General features: G+C 45.5%; 1 protein-coding gene across 1 annotated transcript; it reads right to left on the reverse strand.

Annotated features, from left to right (window-relative positions):
- Hddc2 (HD domain containing 2) lies at positions 1 to 21435 on the reverse strand. The gene is made up of 6 exons (XM_028868339.2): positions 21305 to 21435; positions 20112 to 20233; positions 18444 to 18546; positions 13502 to 13570; positions 2733 to 2871; positions 1 to 339 (listed from the first exon to the last, which is right to left on the reverse strand). The coding sequence occupies exons 1-6, from the start codon at positions 21371 to 21373 to the stop codon at positions 242 to 244; spliced, it is 600 nt and encodes a 199-aa protein (XP_028724172.1). The 5' UTR covers positions 21374 to 21435; the 3' UTR covers positions 1 to 241.
- Between the last annotated feature and the right edge of the window lie 1464 nt (positions 21436 to 22899).

The following is a 22899-nucleotide window of genomic DNA, read 5'->3' on the forward strand; positions in this document are numbered from 1 at the left end:
TTTGGAGTGTTTAACATTTATTTCATTCACAGAAGAGGCATCCTCCTCCCGAGTCTTCATCCATGGCATCGTCCTGACCACTTCCGGTTTGGTAGCTTCACCTGGATTCTATCACAATTCTTGTTCAAGTCCAGGCAATAGAAAACAGACTCCCACCTTGGGAAATCCTCAGACCGATGGTAGACAAACACGTTCCCATGAAGCAGACGAGGAAGCGGTGGGGCAGAACAGGGAGACGCGCTCAGGAGCCCGGCTCTGCGGCCGCTGTGAGCATGCTGGCATTCCTCTCCGCCTCCAGTTCAGAAACAAGCTGGACGATCTCAGGGTGACTGAATTTTCCTGGGGGGAAAAAGACACCATTTCTTCCATTTGACCCCATGGCTATCAGGGGCTCTCTTCTACGGACTCGGCTATACCTGAGAGCAAGAGATTCTGGGTCCCCGGAAAGGGTAAAGGAGACCACTTCAGCCAGGGTGCAAGGATGAGAATCAAGCAAAGAATCATCGGTTAGGCAGAACTGGAAGGAAGAGTGCCAGGCGGCCCCTGAGTGCCTCTCCCAGGGACACAGGGGAAGCGCGGGAGTGAGAGCCCAGAGGGCAGATCCATCTCTTTCTTCCAAAACTGAAATGAATTAAGAGGACCCAGTACCTACATAGAAAATGGTCTGCTGGGTGGAGCTGGTGCACGCCTTTAATCCCAGCACTAAGGAGGCAAAGGATCTCTGAGTTCGAGGTCAACCTGGTCTACAGACCAGAGTTCCAGGACAGTCACGACTACACACAGAAACTGTCTCGAAAAAGAAAATGGTCTGCAGGAAGACCAGGGCACAAAGAGTATAAATGTCCCTCTGGTTAACATCTCCAGTAGCTGATGTCTGCCATTGTCCCTGCTCCTCAGTCCCGTGTCCCCCGTCCCCCCCCCCCCAGGCTTCCACTCAGGACAGTAACCACACCCTCATCTATTATAAATCATTACAGATACCTAGCAGAGTTGGCCAGCTAACCAGTACTGACTACACATGACCCACGAGTCCCTCAGAAACTTGGCTCCAAAGCCATTTCTCAAGTTTCACCTCCCACCACCTTCCAGTGTTTTGTTACAGTCACTGAAGCTAACAGAAGGCGAGAGCCGGAAGGAGACTGCAAAGCTGTACCAAACCGAGACCAAGTGTAGACTGAGCAAAAAGGGAACCGTGAATTCTCACAGGGAAGACTAGGAAAGGACGCCCGAAACACGGGTAGCAGTAGGTCCTAGGGCATTTTCGGTCAGTCAAAAGTGTCAGGATTTTGTTTTAGAAAGAGGAAAGCCATGTGTTTTTCAAAAGGAAGTTATCAGCCTAGGGGCACAGCTCTGGGGTAGAACAGTTACCTGGCATGCACAAGGTCCCAAGTTTGATCCCTACTCCACCCCTTCCTGCCCCACCCTCCAAAAGAGGAGCCGATGACGCCCGTATCTACAAGGGAGGTCACAGTAACAGGCCAGTGTAAACAGAGAGCCCCGTCTAAAGCAGAGGAAACGGAGGTGGAAAAAGAGAAAAAAAGAGACCGGCAACTGCTTCGTTCTCGTGCAAATAGGACTTGGGGTATTAGTCTGTGAGCCAGGACTTCCATGGGTTTGGTGAGGCCACACAAAGGTTATGGCAGGTCAGAGCAAGGCCAGCCTTTGCAGCACTCTCGGGGGAAACAGAGACTGGGCTGATCGTACAGGGCTCCCAGGAAAGGGATGGGGAGTCATAGCTGAAGCAGCCACTGAACATCCATCTCTAACAGTGGTTGTAGCTCCTTGTTCTCACACAGTTGGAATGGATGCTTGCCTTGTAAACGATCAAAATAAAGACAGTGAACAGTGCAGGTGCTGCACCAGGCGGGCCACATGATGTCCTCCTGCATCCTCACACAAGCCCGTCATGTAGGTCCTATTCATGTCCCCACACTAGACTGAATGATTAAATCTAGGGCTTTACACATGCCAGGCAAATGCTCCACTACTGAACTACCTCCCCGGCTCTTGTTTCTGAAAATAGAGTCTAACTATTAGGCTGAGCCTATCCTCCAAGTCAAGCCCTCGGCACCCACCTCCTGAGCGGTAGGGATTAGGAGCACGTACAACAGCAGGCTCAAGTATCTCCATTATACAGAAAAGGAAACAAAGATTCAGAGGGCCTAAGGGGTTTATTAGAGATTTACAGTTATATATGGCATACGGGAGATTCAAACCCACGCATCATGAGTCCAGGGCTGTGCTGTGAGGTGCTAACATGAGGGAGACATCCACCTGGTGGGAGGAGGCGGAAGACCTATTTTAAGTCACTCACTATTTCTGCCCCAGTCTTACAACTCTAAAGCCCTAACAGATCCGAGCCCCTTTACAGGTCTTCTCTCCCGCTGACAACCAATTTAGGACTGACTTCAGAAAGGAGTTTTGGTTCCTATTGTTCAGATGAGGCACAGGCTCGGAGATATCAAGAGCTATCAAGACATCAGATATTAAGATATCTGGCAGGCGGCAGAAGCAGAATGTGAACATGGTGCTCGAAGTGGCAGTGTCCCTGAGTGGCATCTCAACTAGCCATCCCGCCATTACCATTTTCTTTTCAGATGTTCTACTTGAAAGATCAGAAGAGAGAACCACCATGGGGCTCAGTAACAGACCATCAGTCCTCACACTAAAATTACGCCTAACTAAACCAACCAACCAACCAACCAACCAACAATGCTTACAAGCGTGAATACCTGCTGTGGAATCATAGAAGTCTTGAAGCCTCCCGGGTTTGTTCTCCATGTCTTCATATTCTGATGCCTGAAGGATCATCTCACACTGGTCCAGCTGCTTCACGAATCTGGCTTCTGCACTGGATTGGGTCTCATACTCCTAAGGAAAGGGACATGTAAAGGGCACGGTTAGGCTGCCTGGCTGGGGATTCTAGGGAATTTCCTATTTGGGTACCTGGAGTCAGAATCACAGCGTAGGGAATGAATACTCAGCACCAACCGCATTTCTCCCCTGTGTACAGATAAGAAGAGACTCTTGACTTCAGGGCACAGTTTAGCACTAGGATTCCATGACTCCATGCAAGATAAAACACTCCACAAATGCCACCCAACGCACTGGAAGTCTCTAAGATGAACACGTCATAAACACTTCCAAATTCTTCTCTTCCTGTCTTGGTTTCAAGATCAACATTCTTTTTAAAAAATGTATGTGTATGTGTGTCTACGTGCGTGCAGATAATGTTTCCAATTGCCATCCCTTTTGTTTGAGACAGAGACAGGATCTCTCATCAGCCTGTGGTTTGCTGTGTAGGCTAGAAGGCCAGTGAGTCCCAGGGATCTGCCTCTGTGGACTTGAGATTGCATGCATATTCCTCTATACTTGCTTTTAGTCTGCCTGCCTGCCCTCCATTCCTCTCCCACCCACCCTTCGTCCCTTCCCTCCCTCCCTCCGTCCCTCCATCCCTCCCTCCCCCGCTTTTCTCTAACATATGCTGTGGGGATCAAACTCAAGTCCTCATAAGCACATTACAATCTGCACTATCTCCCCAGCCCTAAGACCAGACCCTTTGGTCCACTTGAGTTGAGTAGATTAGCTCTAGTTAACCTCAAGACTTTTTTTTAAATCTTAGACTTCTCAAAGTTTGCAATCTCTCCTCATTTCACCTCAGACTACCCCTTCCTCTAAGCTAATGAACAGCTTTGCTAATTACTTTTCATTACAAGTTTACCTGGAAATCTTTGTCCTTGTGATCCACCTCGAGTAATTAATTAGTTAAGTCCCTCTGGGTTGTAACTACTAGGGACATTAGAAAGCATCTAGGAATTTTACACGCTGCTGTATGTGTGTGTGGGTGGCAGGAGACGTGAATGTGGCGGGAGGGGAGGAGCATTTTTACCTTTTCTCTTCCCACTGTCCCTCCCCTCCTGAGTGACACAGGAAGTTCCAGGGGGCTTCCTTCTCAGAGCAGAACGTATCACCTGCAGCAAGTTCCAAGTAACGCTGCACAGAACACTCTTCTATTAAGACCCAAGTATTCCCAACTGGTTTCCTGAAGAATTCTCATTTGTAATTCCACCCAGCTGTGTTCAGATAATAAGCCTGCCATGCTTTCTTGGCAGTGAGGACATGATACAAATCGCTGAAAGGTTTCTTCGGCTGTATTCAAAGCCTGATTCTCATAAAGGCAGCCATTTGAATTTGGTAGGAGCTGAATTTTACACCTGGGGGATCATTTAAACATGAAGCCTAATCTATATTGCTTTATCTCAGAGGCACTTTTAAAAAATTACATTTTACTTAAGCGTTCATTCATATTCATAGTTATATAGTTATATTAAATAAATTCAAGTTCATGGTTTAGCCAAAGGAAACTGAAGACTCCAAGCCAACCAAAGTAGGATTTCTTTTCTGCTCAAAGTGAGGGAAAAAAAAAAAAAAACTTTAAGAGTGTTAGGAAATATAGTACATTATTGTGCTGGCCAGTTTTTATCAGCTTGACACAAAACTAGGGCCACCTGGGAAGAAGGACTCCATGAGCATGGCCTGTGGGCATGTCTGTTGGGGCATTTTCTTTATTAATGATGGATGTGAGGGGGCCCAGTCCCGCTGAGGGCGGTGCCACCCCTGGGCAGATGGATGGTCCTGGGCTGCACAAGGAAGCAGAGCAATCCAGTCAGTAAGCAGTGTTCCTCTGTGGTTCCTGCCTCTGCTCTAGCAGCCATTATCATCCTGACTTCCCTCGGTGATGAACTATTACTAGAACATGTTAAGCCAAATAAACGCTGTCTTCCCCAACTTGCTCTTGCTCGTGGTGTTTATCACATAAAACAGGAAGCAAACCAATGCAACAGATTGCACAGAGAATCCTAATGCATTTACAGAGTATTTTTAAAAGATAAGCAATTTGTTGGATTTTTCCCTTAAATAATTCATTGTAAAGGCATTCTCTGATTTTATCTTTCAGTAAAAAGGCAGGGGCTTGGTGAGATGCCCCAGCAGTCAGCAGGTAAAGGTGCTTGCCACTAGGCCTGATGACCTGAATTGGATCACTGGAACACAAATGGTGAAAAGAATAAACCGACAACCATAAGTTGCTCTCTGACCTTCACATATGTGCTGTGTCACACATGCGTGTGCACACATGCACATGGACAATAAATAAATTAATATATTTTTAAAGGCAGAGTTGGACAAAGAACACTCCAGACCAAGCTCCCCGGATGAGAGGTATTCTGACATTTAAAGAATTACTGAGAGCGGTTGCTAACAACCGCTGAGAACCCCGCGACGGAGGAGGAAAGAGAAGAGGCTAAGGATGAAGCAGGGGTCTGTGCCTGCAGGGTCTGGGCTTCCTGTATGCAGACTCAGCTTCCGGTGCATCACAGACATCAAGGAGGGGTTCCAACAGGAAGAGGTATACTCAGATCTGATGTTCGGAAAGATCACTCTAACATGCAGCATGGACAGCAGTTAAACCGGAAGCAGCAAAAACATCACAGTCTGGCCTACAATCATGGCAGCCAGGAGAGGAAAATGTGGAAGGATTTGAGAACTGTTAATGACGAAGTGCCATGAATAAAATAAAACTATACGTAAGTGAGACAGCCCACCTGCACCCACGAGCCACGAATTAAAGCCAGCATCTGTCTGAAGAAAGCATCGCAGTACAAAAGAGGATCAAACCAGGCAACGGGTGTCCATCATAAGCCTTAAGTTTGCAGACAGACACTGGGCAAGATTCTGTGCACCCTAACAGTAGATGAGCACCATGGGCTTACACAGGACAGTCCAACCCTAAGATACTCCCCTGTCTCACCTTTAGGTCACCCTGCCAGGACAGGGACCCATGCTAGCAAGAGAAATCAAAACTTGATGGTAAAAACCATCAAGATGAAAAAAGAAAAGACCTAGATAAAAATGGGAAAGGGAAACATAGTTGGGAAGTCCCTAAAACAAGTCTCCATATTTCCACACATTACATGAAAACACACACAACCCATACACCACCACCAACAACAACAACAATTACCCTAAGGAGGGAGATCTGAACTATACTTCCTTCCAAAAGTTCAGGAAATATGATTTCAAATGAAGCTGAGCAACAGAAAAGCACAGTGATCAGATCCCACACAAACTTAGACGACAGAATAGGAAGTAACACACCCCACATTCACATCAGAGAGACACTCTCAGATTTAAAAATAGATCAACTACCAGGAACTGCCCCCAAAGAACTAAAAGACAGACGGACGGATGGACAGACACACACACACACAATGTGACATTAAAGAACAACCTAGAGAAAAGGGTTATTTCAGAAAGAAATCTAAGCAATGTGCAATTGCAGAGCAACCGAGCATGGTAAGTGTGTCTAACGGAAATAAAAACAAAAATGGAGTTTAAAAATGAACAGTTTCAAAATTAAGATGCAAAGGGTTTCGGAGACGTTGACGAACATTGGCAGTTGGCAAAAAAAGGACAGAATCATATAGGATTAGAAGAAGAAAAAAGAAAGAAAAATTGGACATCAATAAAACTTATTTGCCATTACTTTTTTCCCCCTAAAGTATGCTGAAAGCAGACTAAATACCCAAGGAAATTAACTCAGGATAATCAATACAAAGATATATTCTGATAAAAATTACCAGACAGAAAAGAAATTCCTTGGACTCCTATATAAGAATTAGACTCTGGCATAGAACGAGAAGAAAATGAGGATTAGACTTTGACAGAAATGTTTTATGTTAGCAGAAAATGAGAGAAATACACTTAAAGCTATTCAAGAAAAGAAACTGTGAGCTAGGGACTTTATATCCAGGGAAACTGATTTTTATGGATAAAAACCTACAGAGAAGCTGAGTCAAATGTAAGAAGTTAGGGAAGATTGCTCTATGAGACCTTCCGAAGACTCAACTACAGACTAGACTCAAACAAGCCAACTCTTCAGGAGTTGACATAAGGACAGTCTGGGTGGCATGTGCTAGGCACGAGGCTAATGCAAGGCCATTCCTGCTGTCAAGGAAGTCATCACATTCAATCAGATCTTCTCACCTTTCCTGTAGGAACTGCAAGCAACGAGTTGAAAGGCAACCACAAAAAATACATAAGCTACAAAATAAAAAACACTAGAATACTACCTTCCTGCAACATCTGAGGTTTAGAGGATACAAGCATGAAGAAAAAGCAATTATTATATATTGTCACTGCTCTAGAGGTGGTAGGACCTGGGAGAACAGAGCCGATAAATGAGGTGGACTAAAGTCTCACGCAACAGCCAACTTTTCTCTCGGACAATTTATACTGAGTCATCCGAGCAAAGTGTCCAATCATAAGGACAGGTCACACGTGGCAAAAACGTGTTTTTCCATAGAGGCCTATGAACAAATAACAATAGCCAGTTGTAATGAGCAATCTGAAGTAAACTCACTCCTTTGGCTGCACGTGAATGGGGCAGAAAACACATTCCAAGAACAATTCTGTGTTTTGAAAGAAACCGAGATCACACAACTCGTCCTATGTTCTTGGAGTTTTCTCACAAGCACTCAGAATTCTCCTCCCGCGACTCTATGTACCTCTTGAATGATCACGACACCCACCGACAGTTTTGTCAAAAAGATCCAGCCCGAGTGTGATTAGCTGCCAACCTGTATCCAATAACAGAAGACCTCAACAATGAGTATGCAGCTGGCAAACCCAGGCTTTTCTGACTCCATTCCTGGCCAAATAGTTTAGAATCCTCAACAGATAACTTGAAAGAAAAAGAAATGGATGAAGGGAGAGACTATAGAGTCAAAGAGACCTGAAGGAGAAATTAAGTTGAAAAATTATACACAAGATTAAAGTACAAGATCCAAAGATGAATGATAAGATGAAGATGGCATCCAAATGATTTCCATGAAAATCAGGGTAGTGGTTACCACAGGGGGCAGTGTGCAGAGAAGATACCTTTGGATCAGGCACACACACAGTTATCTAGAGTGAAGAACCAAATTCCAAGTATGGATCTGGGTGAAAGTTACAGGGATATCACCCTTCTAGCAACTAATTATGCTATCCATTGGTTTTGCAAGGCTTTGAATGATTCATTTTTCACACACACACAAGAAGATTTTGTTAAAAGTACAAAGGGAAAACAAATGAGCATGGTAATAGACCTTAGAAGCTGGGAGTCCTGTGCACATGCAGGTGGGCCTGTGTTTTAGGCTCTTGTTTTCAAGTATGGTGCATAAGAGAAAGACTCTTTGAGAGGTTACAGGGAGAAGCAGCAGGTGATGAGTGAGTCCAACAGGGCTTCAGAGAGGAAAGAGTCCATGAACCCGGTGCCACGGCGGGACACAAGGTCTGAAGATGGGCTAAGGAAGAGGAACATTTGCTGAAACTCCAAAGAAATAGCCAGAAAGGTACAGAGAAAACCAGGAACGAGAGGCTGGGGAGATGGCTCAGGGGATAAGAGGTGTTTGCTGCTCACACAGTAGGATCTGAACTTGAACCCCAGAAGAACTCACATAAAAAGCATGTCATGGCTCTGGCTGAATGCACCACGTCTGTAGTCCCAGTGCTGATGCAGAATGGAGACGGGGAAGTCTGGGGCCTACTGGCTGCCAGGTCAGTGAGAGACCCTGTCTCAAGGGAATAAGGTGAGGAGTGACAGAGCATGACACACAGCATTCTCCTCTGGCCTCTGCACATGCACGAACAGGCGTACATACACCACTACTAACACACACACACACACACAGAGATAAATAAATAATAAAGGAAGGAAGGGGGGAGAGAGAGAGAGAGAGAGAGAGAGAGAGAGAGAGAGAGAGAGAGAGAGAGAGAGAGAACACGAACGAACAAGGGATCTGAGGGATGAGATGCAGTAGAGAATTCTTCTCATGCCACCAAGTGCCAGATGGCAGCACATAGGCCAAAGAGGACTTGTTGGAGTGAGTCACAAAGAAGCCATGGGAGATTTCAGCAAAAGTAGTGACAGGTGGGACCATCAGTCACACTGCAGTGAGCCTCAAAGAACAGAGTTGGGGAGTACGGACAAGTCTTTACCTGTTTTAGTCACGAGGGGAAGCAGAAAAACGTGGCAAAGGGGGAGATGTGCTTCAAAAAAGTCACACAAATATGTATGTACAAGCTCATACAAGGGTTAAAAAAAATGCCCACCTATGCAGCCTCTACTCTCCTAATTTAAAACAAACCAGGACAGAAATGACGATCTGCTATAAAGTAAAGAGAGAGGTAACAAGGCAGGTGCTTGAGGGGAGCAACAGACACCAGAGCCGACGGGAAGTGCCTGAGCCTGGTCAGGAACGTGGCACTAAGGTGGGAGGGGATCCCCACACCACTCTGCTACCTGCAGGTGTGTCTGGAAAAGACAAATCACCAAATGACTCAGGCCAGGGTTTCCTAAGCAGCAGGACTAGAAGGCCATCCTAGGTCTTGAAAATAGGGTAGGAAAGTCGGAAATGTTGGCTGCGAGGGAGGATTGGCTACCTATGAAGTCTGCCTTTCATACCATCCTTTCTCTGACTTTCTGGTGGCTTTTGCTTCTGAGTCCCGGGAGCCTCCCACTGCTCTACTCAACTCTGAGAACAGAGGAGAGGACATTATAAAAAGGGAACTTGTTAACCCAACTGCATTGCCAATGGATTGACATCTGATATCACTGAGAGAAAACTTCAGGCAGAAGAGAATGCCCAGATGGGCAGTAGGGCATTTAACATGGAGCACTGGCTCCACATGCACTTTGTGAGTCAAAGGCTAGTCTCTAAAACGTAATGCAGGTGGCCGGTGGATGCGCCTCTGTGATGTTCGCACAGCAGAGTATCACCACAGTCACAGCTTTCTGTGGTGCTTCCAGACACAAACAAAATGAACACACTTCTCCTGGTTTACTGAAAAATAATTTCACTTTGACGGTAAAAGACAAATTATCATCCAGAAGTCTAACCCCCTTAAACCTCTAGGCTGGCAGGTATTGATTAATGCTGAACAGCTGTGGTAACCACGTTTCAATATCCACCAACTGGTCTTTTCTATGCACCTAGCATTACCCTAAGTTCTATCGGTACCAATTTCCTAAACCTACATCAGGACTGAAGGCAGACAAAATAGGGTGTATGGATTAGAGACAGGGGCTGGAACTCACTAATGTTCTAAGTGTTTTACATTCATTACTTTAATTCCCACATCTATATACTGCCATTTCACAGATGAAGAAATGGAGGCATGGAGAAATTAAATTGCCCAAAGTCACATAGGTAATAAATAAGGAAACAAGGGTGTGGACACTAGCAGTAGGATACTGGAATCCATATACCATCATTGGCTACGCATCAATTACTATGTCTCCTTTTGTGTTGAAAAATTCCTGTCTGCCTGGGACCTTAAATGTGACCTATGACGATGATTTATATGGAAACAGGATCTCTGCAGAAGTGATTGAGTTATGATGTAGCCCCAACCCAGGATAGGGGGACACAGAGGCAAACATGGAGAGGACACCCAGCAGCTGGTGGATGGGGACCAGATTAGGCAGGGAATGCCAAGGGTCACAAGCACTAAATGACAGGTGGAGGCCACGAGGGAGCCTCCCTGAGTGCTAGGATACCAGTACTCTTTGATCAGCTTCATCAAGTCAATGACATGTCCAAGATGGAAAAACCATTACCTATTTGGGAGTTATCAAGTGTTTCATATCTCCTCAAATCAAAAATTCAGATACTACTTTAAAACTGTAGTTTTCTCAGTAAAATTTTCAGTCAGTTGCTGGTGACTAAAACAGTTCTATAGATGCTGCCACTGGGTTTAGAACAAGTAAGAGGCAAAGGCAGGCAGATTCTTATAAAGCTTCCCAAATTCTGGGAGTGTTTTGTCCTCAAGAGATGATGGAATCCAATCCATAAATTCATGTCTCTTCTTTTCTCTGCAATGTGTGATGTGCAGCCTTGCTCTACTGTTACCCCACCTTACAGAGCATGCTCCAAATGCTACTTGGAAGTACATGCTTTGAGACACGGACCACTATTCCCCAAAGAAACCCTGGTTTACAGATACCTTCTGCAGCAGCTCCAGGCTAGATGGCTGTGAATATCGCTCTGTATGTTGTGAATGTGTTGCTCTGATTGGTTAATAAATAAAATGCTGATTGGCCAGTAGCCAGGCAGGAAGTATAGTATAGGTGGGATAAGCAGAGAGGAGGATTCTGGGAACAGGAAGGCTGAGTCAGGAGTCGCCAGCCAGACACAGAGGAAGCAAGATGTGAAGGCAGAACTGAGAAGAGATACCAAGTCACGTGGCTGGACATAAATAAGAATTACGGGTTAGTTTACATGTAAGAGATAGTCAGTGGTAGGCCTGAGCTAATGGCCGAGCAGTTTTAATTAATATAAGCCTGTGTGTGTTTACTTGGGTCCAAGCGGCTGCAGGACTGGCGGGTGAAAGAGATTTGTCCTGGCCATGGGCCAGGTGGGACACAGGAAAGCATCAGCTACACTAGATGCTGTGCATGCCATCGCAGGCGGAATTCTCCTCACAAGGTAATTACTCAAGGCCCACGGTCTCTCAGCAGATTCCAGCCTTTCCTTCTTTTAGAACACTAATACTACAGAATGCCCCTGGGAGGGAGCCTAAGGCAGCACTCACCAGTCAAAGGTATGAAGACTTCTCCATTAGAGAAATTCACTTTCACACTATGAGGGATGAAGGACTGACTCTAAAAGTCTCATGGCGGCTGAGGTACAATCCTGCTTACAAAGACACGGAGAGCAGACCAAGGTTTTTAAAACCTAGTTTTCTAAGTAGGTTGGGCTTCTTCACTGTGGATGAGCAGGTGGCCCTCCCTGCAGGATTCTCATTTCCTGGAAGAAAATCTGACTAACCAGAGGGAAGTAACTTGCCTGTGGGTGTGTAGGTTCAAGTCTCTGCCCACTGCGCTATATCCCACTGCCTTGAAAGACGTGGAAGACACTCCATATTTGGGCTAAACCACCTCAACAACAGGGCACTAGCAGACCTGATGCTGCAGAACACGGGGTGGCTAGGCAAAGTTCAAGGTTTCGGTCCCAGGCATGTCCCGTTTTCTAGTGACAATCTGACTGAGCACAGGCGGTGGTAGGAAGGGACTTCATAGGAGAGGCAGAGCAGGGTAGGGGCCCGGATAAGTGCAATGTGATTCTGAGGGCAGAGGCAGAGGAGAGGGATTGAATGGGAAATGAGGGGGATGTGATGGGAAATGAGGGGGATGTGATGGGAAATGAGGGGGATGTGATGGGAAATGAGGGGGATGTGATGGGAAATGAGGGGGGCTAGATGGGAAATGAGGGGGATGTGATGGGGATGGAGAACTGGCACAGGGCAGGTGGGAAGGATGAAGATGGGATTGTCCAAGAGCAGGAAAGGGAGCAGGTCGAGGGGCTCCATCAAGGAGAGGCATTGTGCTCTGGATGGAAGAAACACTAGAAAAAAGAAAGAAGGACAGAAAACATTTTCTGTTAACTTCCCACTCTTCCCGCCCTTTCCTCTCAGCCTTGTCGCCCACAGTGAGAAGCGATCCCAAGGAGAGAGCCCTTGCCTTGGATGGGTCCATGCTCTGCCTTTCACCTTGATTTCACTCTGTTCTTATTTGTTTGTTTTCTGAGACAGAGTTTCTCTGTCTAACAGCTCCGGCTGTCCTGAAACTCACTTTGTAGCCTCTGGCTCCTGAGTGCTGGGATCAAAGGCGGTCTCCGCCGCCGCCGCCACCACCCGGCGTCACTGTTCTTTTACAGATGGGCAACAGATTAGTAAAAGGACAGCACCCAAGGTCACAGAACTACAACTCGGTATGTTGGTATTAAATCTCAGTTCTGAACTACCCCAAAGCCATGTGGAGTCCAGAGGACGACTTCAGCTGTTGTCCACCTTGTTTGAAGGGTGCCAGTCACATGTTTTAAGAATTAGAAATGGGGGCTGGGTGGATGGCTCAGTCAGTAAAGAGCTTATCTTGCAAGCAAGAGGACCTTCATTCAACTCCAGAACCCAAGTGACAAAACTAACCAGGCAGCACATGTTTGTAATCCCAGGGTAACGACGGTAGGGAGACATGTGAATCCCTGGAGGATCTGTGGTCAGTGAGAGATCCTGCCTCCAAAACAGGACACCTAAGGAATGACTGCTGAGGTTGACCTTTGGCCTCCACACTCACACATACACACATGTGCCTACACACAAGTGAACAACACATGAGCATGAATGCAAACACTTAGAATCAGGTATGGGTACATGGCTATGGACAAAGCAGGCAGAAATACAGGCCCTGTGTTCTAAGAGCTGTACCTGGCCCTGCGGTGGTAAGAGAAATAAAAACAATGAGAAAGAAAACTGTCTACCAGCACAAAGAAATGTCTGTAGCAGCTGGGAGACAAAACAACAGTAAATTAGACTATTAACATGACCTATGCAACTAGAGCACGGATAAGCCACACAAATTCCATCACAATAAATAAAAAGCCAGCCCCGTATGTATACTCACTTCCCAGAGTTCATAGAGCTCCTTCTTGAGGTTTTCTGGCAGCAGCTGGGTTATCTGCTTCATAGCCTCCTGAAATATGAAGCCATTAATTCCATTACATTCACCTCCACTGAAGTCAATATCTAGTCTACAAAAGGCAAACAAGAGACTCAGATTCTTTAGAACAACTCCCAGTAGAATAAGCTGGCCTTTACAGGTTCCAGGGTTTCTTAAAGTATTATATTCATTTTCTTTTATTTCCATTATTGCAAAAACTTAAAAGCATCATACAGAGAGTCTATCATTGTCACTGACATAACAAAAGTTCCACTGTTTTTGAGGTTCACAGATTCCCAGGACACACTGCTGAACACTGTCCTCCCTACACCAAAGGACCTTACGACTTCGAGGCTGCCCTTCCAAAAGCGCTGTCCTATCCTCTGATGGTCACACCTAGTGACAAACAGCAGGACAATGACCAGTGAGTTCAAAGCGACTGTGTCCCCAGCCACTGTTTGAGGGGCTGTCCTTGCAACTCATGCCTGGCCACTCCGGGGCCTTTTCATGATATGTCCAGCAGTGTCTAAAGACACCATTGTCACCACAAGAAGCTTGAGAGTTATCCAAACTCCAGAGAAGAGAAGAGAAGAGACTGAGAGGATAAAAGGGGAGAATAAAAAGATGTTCTTTACTCTATAAATACTTCTAAGTCTCTTGTGGTACCCTCCGTCCAGTCTCCTCCTTGGCTTCAATCATTCTAACATTCTTCCAAATAGCACATTTTTTAAGGGCAACTGGCTTCTCAGTGGCCTTATATTCCTTCATTAGCTCATCCTGTTTACCTCTCACTCAACCTGGTGGTAACCAGAGGCTCAGCTCTTTGAAAAGAATAAGCTGTAAGCATCAACTTCAGCATCAATAGCAAGGTCTTATATAAAATAAGACAATGAATTAGAGAAAAGCAATGAAGAGGAAACTGGGTATTTGTGTACATATTTATAAAACACTGGAAGGAAATATGGCTTATAGCATACATGTGCATCCACAGCAAGCAGTATTTACTATGCTCTTACAAGTGGCACTGCCATCTGGGGTGGCCTGCTCAGTCACACAGCTGTCGCGTCACACCACTCTGAGTGGCATAAAATGCATTTTACACATGCCTTCTTCTTGTTTCTTTATTGTAAATCTCAGCAATATCCTTGAGAAAACTCCTATTTATAAATTAACTGTCTCCATACAGAGATTGCTTTTGACTATACTATTCCAGAAATACATGTGTCTTGCTTGTTTTTCTTTTCCTCAGAAGACACTTGTGTACAGGTATATGTAAGTCCAGTTCTCTTGGAGGACATGCTTAAACACTTTGCTTCAAACAGGAGTCTTTTTACTGCCTCTTCTTAGCTGACGGGCCCAGCACCGAACACGGCAGAACAAAACGCAGCCCTCGCCTCTCTCCTGCAAGATACTTTGTTTGTATGCGTGCACCCCAAGACTGAATTAGCTTTTTGGGGATCTTAATACTGACTTATTAAGAAGCTCCTTCACAATTACTGTGTCCTTTGAAAAACAAAACACAACAAATACATTGCTTTCCTCTTAAAATTGAGAATTTTCTGGATCTAAACGTATCAATATAACTTGTTATACAATGAGAATTATACTTTTTTTTAAAACCATTTTTTGAGGATTACATACGTTAAGTACTGGATCACTTCTATCTCTCTGCTTCCCCCCTCCCAACCCCTCTTGCGTTCCCCAACTCCCTCTCAAATTATTATGGGTGTACACACAAGTATATATAAATACAGCCTGTTGAGTCCATCTAAGGTGTGTATGTGTGTGTGTGTGTGTGTGTGTGTGTGTGTGTGTGTGTGTGTGTGTGTATGTTAGAGCTGACTGTTTGGATTGGGCCACCTATCAAGGGTCTCATCTCTGGAGAAGACTGATCCTCTGTCCTCAGCAGCTATTAATTGCCTGTGGCTCTTCATGTAGAGAGAGGGGAAGGCCTGGGAGATTTGGTTACCTAAAGAAGACCTCCACGATAACACCACCAGCTGAGAATTACATTTTTGCGACCTCTTGGTTAATATGCCTTGTTTGATGGCTTATACCACAGCATCATGCCTCCCTTTAAAAATGATAGCGACTTCACTGAAGATCCTAGGCATGATCCAGGACCTCATTTCTGTACTTTCACTCTGGCATTCAGTCATAAGTTTTGAGTGGCGATACCCCAGGCTTCTTCCTTTGCTGGCAAACTAAGCCAAGAATTTCCTTCCACTGAACTGAGGGCAGCTCTCACCAGACTCACAAAGCTCACGTATCGGTGTCATGGCCAGCACCGGCAAAGCCTGACCTTCACACCCTGACATGGCTGAGCGGTGTGGTGGCTCACTCAGATTCTAGATCCAGATTGGTCTTAAACCTTAGCTTAGCCTTAACTAGCTGAAGATCCCTAACCAAGTCACTTAGCCCTTTGGTCTTGAAATTTCCTCATTTGCAGGATGCTACCTTCCTAAGAGGGTTGTATGGTCTGAGCATGCACACACACACAGTCCTCATAAACTCAGCATGAGTCCTCTAGAAATGCTCGGCTTTGACTTTTTCACTTTCTCTACCTTCCAAACACAATAAAGGCCCATTTCACCTAGTTCTTTAGATACTTTGCCCCTCACAGATATGGACATAACATGACTCTGCACTCCATTTGAACAAGCTTCTCTCTTTGCAAAAGAATATAGCTGGCCACTGCTACACCCAGCCTCTAAGTCCAGCTCCTTAATCCTCATGATCTCTGTTACGCAACACTGGCCAGTTTGAGTTATAATAAAAGGTTATTGTTATCATGGTGGATGAAGAAGGTTAGACTACAAGCGTTGCTTTTGGCCCCCTTCCCAAGTTCTGTTTCCTATGCCCTCCTTCTGCCTTTCATCTTAAAATTGAATATCCTTCCAGTTTATCAAGTAGTGTCCGCCCCCCCCCCTCCTCCTTCAGCTTAAATCCTGGCCAGCCAGTCAAGAAATTTCTGTGCAAATGATGCTTCTGGTTCACATTATGCACATTTCCCCTGAGGCCAAGGAGCCTTCATTTAACTATCTTAATGCATGTCTCAGAGAGCCAAATCTTGTTCATAAACACCATCTGTATAAGGAATCCCAACCTTCCTGTGCCCAAACCCAGATCAGCAGCAGGAAGGTAATGGCGCACCAGCTCTCTCCAGGCCCTGGGTCTCTCGGCCAAGAACTTGATGTTCCTTGAGATGTTTCCCTGGTCCTTCTGCCTCTGACATTTATTCCTCTGTGAATCAGCAGGGGTGGGCACACAAGAACACAGCATCACCTAGTGACCCTCCCTCGGGCCACACTAATCAGGACCCATCCTGTCTGAGGAGTCATAGGCTTCCTCCTCCCGCATTGGTTGCAGTTCCTTTACAGTGTCTGTGGTTCTTTTCTAGAAGTTTCTGGCATGCTCTTCTGTGGAGAAAATCCTTGCACACTTCCAGAGGGACAGCATCTCTCTTCTGTCATATCTCCCCATGCCTGCTCCTCAGTCTAAGGCCCCAGTCATCTTCAGCATGGTTTTTCACTCTAATGTCCATATTTATGCAGAAATGAAACCAACATCCTCCAACGGGCTTTACGAACGAGGAGTTTTTTCTCCATCCTCTTAACCCGGGTGACACTTCATTACCCATTATCCTCTGGTTCAAATACTGATTCCTTTCTACAACTGAGAATTTAAGCAGATTGCTTTCGTTCTGTATGGATTCTGTCAAGAATTCTTTTCACAACAGTCTGGACCTATATTGAGAAATATTTCCTTCTGTCATGATGCGCAGGCTATATTTTGGACCTGTCCTTTGGGAAGAAGGGGGATGGAGGACACAGCCTTATTCTATTCCCAAGATGCCTGTATTTTAGGGTGGCTTGGAACTTAAATTACCTTCACTTCCGTATGGGATCTTCTTGCTTCTACGTGGGCAAAAGCCCTACTGGCTACTTAGATCTAGTCTCCATCAGCTCAGAAAATAGCCACTTAAACCCACCTTCTCTATTAAACCATCTCAGTAAAGTCTTCCTCAATAAATAACTTAGGACCAATCTCAAAGGCCTACACGAACAGTCATTTGCAATAATGATTGCACTGAATATCACCTCGTCAGCTTTAAAGGATGAAAGAGCGAGGAGCAGGGGAGGAAGGAGGAAGGGATAAGGGTAGCCTTCTTCCTGTGTTTTTCTGTTTCTGCCTCAAAAATGTCTCTTTGTAGCCCTGCGCTCTGAGTTTAGAGCATCCATTGACCTTGATTTAATAGCTTATCAATGCTATTTATGTCTATGAATGCAAATGTTTTCTTTTACCTTTTAAATTTCTAGCCTCTAAAGGACTAACTTAAAATTTACTAAATAGTAATTATAATACTAAATATATTTGTGATTTAGAGAATTTCTCTCCAAACAGTTTAAGTGTGTGTGTGTGTTGGGGGGGTGGATAATTTCCACAAACTGACTTACGTCCCTGCTATTTGTACTATTCTTATGAAATCCATGCCATCTCTCCACGCACACTAACAAGAACTGACGCCAACATGACTATTTGTTCCAGTGTCAAACAAGGCTGGAGCAGGGATGTAGCCCTATTCTTATATAAAACGTTGCTGAGAATAAGCTAAAACAACTTTGCTGGCCAAGAAACCCTTGCTGAGAAAAGACTATTACTTCAAGACTCTCTTGAAGACCTTCCCTCGCTATTCCCACCAAACGTGAGCCACTAAGTACTAAACTCTATACAGACCCAGCTAGTTGTCTATCATCGGATGCGCTCCATCGTAACACCTTGGCCCTAAAACTCTAAGCACATCCTCTCCGACCTTCCCCATCTTTCTTTATAGCTGGTGAATTCTCTTCACTTCAGCGACAGCTTTTCCTCGCGGTCCTTTGCAGAGCCAATGGTCAGCACCAACCTCTTCTCGTCTGTGTTTTTCTTCTTTGGGGATGTTATCTGCTGGTGCTATGTCCCCAACGATGCATTCTGCCATATCGTGAACCAGGGCTAGGCGTATACATCTGACCAGGTGAGAAATGGTGAATAATTACACAAAATTACAGTCACTACAAGTTTCTTTTCTATACTAATTTTAAACTTAAGCATGTGTTTTTTCTTACTTCCCCACTCAGAGAATATTTTAATACAATATTTTCTAAAGTAATTATGCTCTACCAGCCTACATTAGTTCTGAATCAAAACTGCTCAGGAATATTTAACACAATGCTTGAGAGTATAGAGAAAACTCAATTTTTTTAATGGTTGATTTCATAATTCTCACTTTAAGAAGTTCCTAATGGCAAACGGCAAAGCCAGGAGATGTTTTACTTACACAAAACTTAGAATCAATCATTTCCTCCAATGTCCTAGTGCCAAAATGATCTATATATAGGATAATGGGCGCAGCTGAACAGATAGGGCCCTGAATTTGGCTACCGACCTTACTAGCTACAGGAAGTTTACCAAACTACTTACTTAATTTAAATGCTTCCTATCATCGCCCTTCATTTTATCATGCAAAATGAGTAACAGGGGAGATACAGCTCCTAGAGTACTGGCCTACCATTCACAAGGCCCTGAGTTTGATGTCCAGCATCACTAAAAGGGGGTGGAGGAGTACTTCATACAGGAGATACAAGAATTACATTTGATAAATCATGTTCTTGCTCCACACTGGTCATTTAACACATGGCTATGACTATTAGTCCACGATAATAACCATCAGAACGACAGGGGCAAGTAATGAGGTAAGTGCCCCGGAAGGGGAAGGGCAGGCTGTTTTTCAGTCCTACTAATCCACGAAGTCTTCGAAGCCTCCTAGGCTTCTCTGCCTCCAGTTTCTTTCTAGTCCAGTACAAATGTCAGACTGAGTCATCTCAAACTGACTTCACTTTTGTTTTGTGCTTCTTATTTCTTTTTTGCCAATACTCCCCCATGTCCCACACCACCAGCAGAGCAATAGGGGCTCCCCAGGGAACTCTTGGCTGTGGTCAACCTGACTTTCTTCTGTTTTCCCAGAGTACTTTGCTTCCCAACCACTGGGGCTTTGATTCCAGCTTCTCTGCGGGCAAGGCCTCTTTAGAACTCAACTCAACCCCCATCTAAGCCAGGAAGACCAACCTAGAGCAGAGGATTCCCCCTACTACTAGAATGAATAGCTGGCTAATTCCCTACCCTAACTTATTTTGTGGTTTTTATTGAAACCACATCAGGCCCAGGCCAATTCATTTGCTGTCTTCTACGTAAACTCTTGCCCTGTGGTTCTGATTTTAAAGGCTTCTGATTAACTAAATGGGGTGCCTCTTTATAGCATCTATTAATCTACTGCCATACAACCTCAACAGCATGGCCTCACAAATGGCTACCACTATTCATAAAAGCAGCTAGTTAGTTCAAAAACAAAATAAATACTAATGCAAAGATATAATTTTATACATGCTCACCTTCAGGGCCCTAACTTCTCATTTGTTTCCACTGAGACCAACGCACACTCTATCAACAGAAAACCTACTGTAGTTGACAACAGAAGTAGTCCTCACACAGAGTCCTGAGACTTTCACAAGCATCAGTGTTCAAATTAACTTACCGATCCTTGTTCAGATGGTCGTCTCTGGTCACCATAGCCATAACCGCCATCCGGTACATGTGATCTGACACACTTTCTGGCTTTTCCACATTTCTGTATACCCAGCCTGTCCGTGGGACTCTCTAATAAAGAAGATAAGGAATTAAACAAATACCACCACTGGAAACCACCGCACAACCAACAGGTGCTCTTCATGAAAGTCATGAATGGGCATGCCAGGGAATGCCCAGAGTCACCAAGGCATGGTTTCAAACCTACTTTTTTTTTTAATGCTTTATTTAAACTAACCATAGTGATCCAAACTAGTGAGTGAGCAAAATGCAGTTCACAAGTATACTAAAGTCCAACAGTCATCACTCTGTGCTACTGAAGTATAACTATGGGGCAAATACAAAGCTTTTAAACATGAAAGAAAAACTGGTGTTAAGCCTGGAATCCCAGCATTCAATAGGCGGAGTTTCAGGCTGCCAGCCTGAGCTACCAACCTCTTCTCAAAACAAGTACTTTGTAGTTAGGAAAAATACAAAGCCAAAGCCCTGTTTTTCCTAACTACAAGAGTAGTGGGCTTTTGGTATCCAAAAAAAAAACCCATTTCACAGAAGAAAAGAGTAGTATGTTTTGTACATAAACATGTGACAGACTACCCAATTCTGACACAGAAGACTTAGAGGAATTTCTGCCCCACTCAAGACTTTAATTCAGATCATGATGTGATTGATGATCATGCGAGTCTGCACTTTCCCTGGGAGTTCTGTGCTTCTAAAGAATTTCACGAACAATTGTCACAGGGTCGGGGAAACGGTGATCAGGGAACGTTGGGGACTCTGCACAACCTCCGCCAGGCGAGGACCCGGGCACGCTGAAACTGTTACAGAAACGGGCATTTCCGGAAGTCACTGCCACAGGGGAAGGTCTCCACTGCACATGTGCAGGGTCCCCCGACTCTGCCTTCCGCCGTAGCTCGGCTGCATCGCCCAGGGCCTGGGGAGTAGGCGCCGGGGCCAGAGCTGGCGGCGCCGGGCTCGGAGTGTGCACAGTCCCGGGTCCAGCCTGGGCCGTCGGCTGGGGCCCCGCCAGCTCCTGCCCGGCACATCCAGGCCGCGCACCGCGCACCGCCGAGCGAGGGGAGGCGGCGCGGAGAGAGCCACAGCCCGAACCGCCGCATCCCGGCCAGGCCGCTTCCGCTCGCTCACCTTGAGCTGGCCGACCAACCGCAGGAAACGCAACAACCCAGCCCCGCCGCCGGAAGAGGCCGAAGCCATGCTGGAGTGCACCTGATCGGGTGGCCCGCGGCAACTCCCCTCCCTTAGGCTCCTCCCCGCCCTCCTCCGGCTCCTCCCCTCCTTTAGGCTCCTCCCCGCCCTCCTCCGGCTCCACCCCTCCCTTAGGCTCCTCGCCGCCCTCCCCACTTCCTCCCTGGGTGGACCACCTTCTTGGGATAGACCAACCAACCCAACCTGGGCTTTGACTTTGCAGGTGTGTGCTCAAGGAACCGCTTTCTGCTTTTGCATCAAAGGCAGTTGGACTGCTGGAGAGATGGCTTAGTGGTTAAGAGCACCGACTGCTCTTCCTAGAGGTCCTGAGTTCAGTTCCCAGGAACCACATGGTGGCTCACAACCTCTTGTAATGAGATCTGGTGCCCTCTTATTATGTACTGTATACATAATAAATAAATCTTTTTTTTTTTTTTTAAAAAAAAAAGCAGTTCGATGCTAAGGGCAGAAGGGCCTGAGGAGGAAGAGGCTGGATGGATATTGCTTGCAAACCTGCCTTCTTAGAAGTTGAGTGTCTGATTGGCCGGAAGAGCTATCTATAACACTTACCAGGCCGAACATCCATAACCAGCTTAACGGAGGCACTGGGCACAGCTGGGCACAGCTATGGAGGGAGAAAATAATTTGCAGACATATCGGGAGGCTTTGGAGGAGGCAGAAAATGGGCTAGTAAGAGCAAGCCCATGGTGAAATCACAACCTCTTTAATACCTTCCCCCAAAATTATTGGCGTCTGCCTGGACCATGACTTATTTCTGTTGATAAAGTAATAGTATAAGCTTTTAGAGGCAGTTGATGGATATGGGCAAGATTCAAGGAGAAATGGAGATGAAGGAGTATGTGGGAATAAAAAGGAATTCCAATTTTATGTGTGACAGGTAGGCTTATTAATATACATGTGATAGTCCTGATGAGCCAGACATGGTTTGTCCTTGTTTCTTATTACATAACACGCCTGTCATGTCTTCCGTTTGAGCCAGACTACTGTACCAGGAACCATGCTAGAAAATTTCACACCCACCACTGTGTGTACAGTCATCATAGCAAACGGTGGTACAGAAAGTTGCTTGGTAGATTCTATGGAACCCAAAGCCAGTATCCGTGAGCAGTACCCAGGACTGTAGTCAGCTCTACAGAAGTTGAAAATTGGGGGATATAGTATAGTGATGGAGCACTTGCATGCACGCGGCCCCAAGTGAGCTCCAGCACTGAGGATAGGTGAGTAATTTATCACTGTTTGGATTTCTATAAAATAAAAGATGCCAGCACTCACCATGCTGTCTTGCTGTGCTAAGTTCCTAGGTGTTGGAGGTCGTAGTCCTATTGTTATTTCTAGTCCCTATCTGCTAACCAACAGATCACATTGTTAGACACTCCTCCATGTGGCCACCAGAGGGTTTTGAATCAGAGGTTATCGCAGTAAACGTGCCTGTGAAGGTAGCTCTTCAGATTATAAAACCTGTCTGGATGTCATAAATAGGACTCTATGGAAGTAGATCTTAAATAGTACCTTGT

This window comes from Peromyscus leucopus, chromosome 8a (assembly GCF_004664715.2).
Source record: "Peromyscus leucopus breed LL Stock chromosome 8a, UCI_PerLeu_2.1, whole genome shotgun sequence".
Classification (NCBI taxonomy): Eukaryota; Metazoa; Chordata; class Mammalia; order Rodentia; family Cricetidae; genus Peromyscus; species Peromyscus leucopus.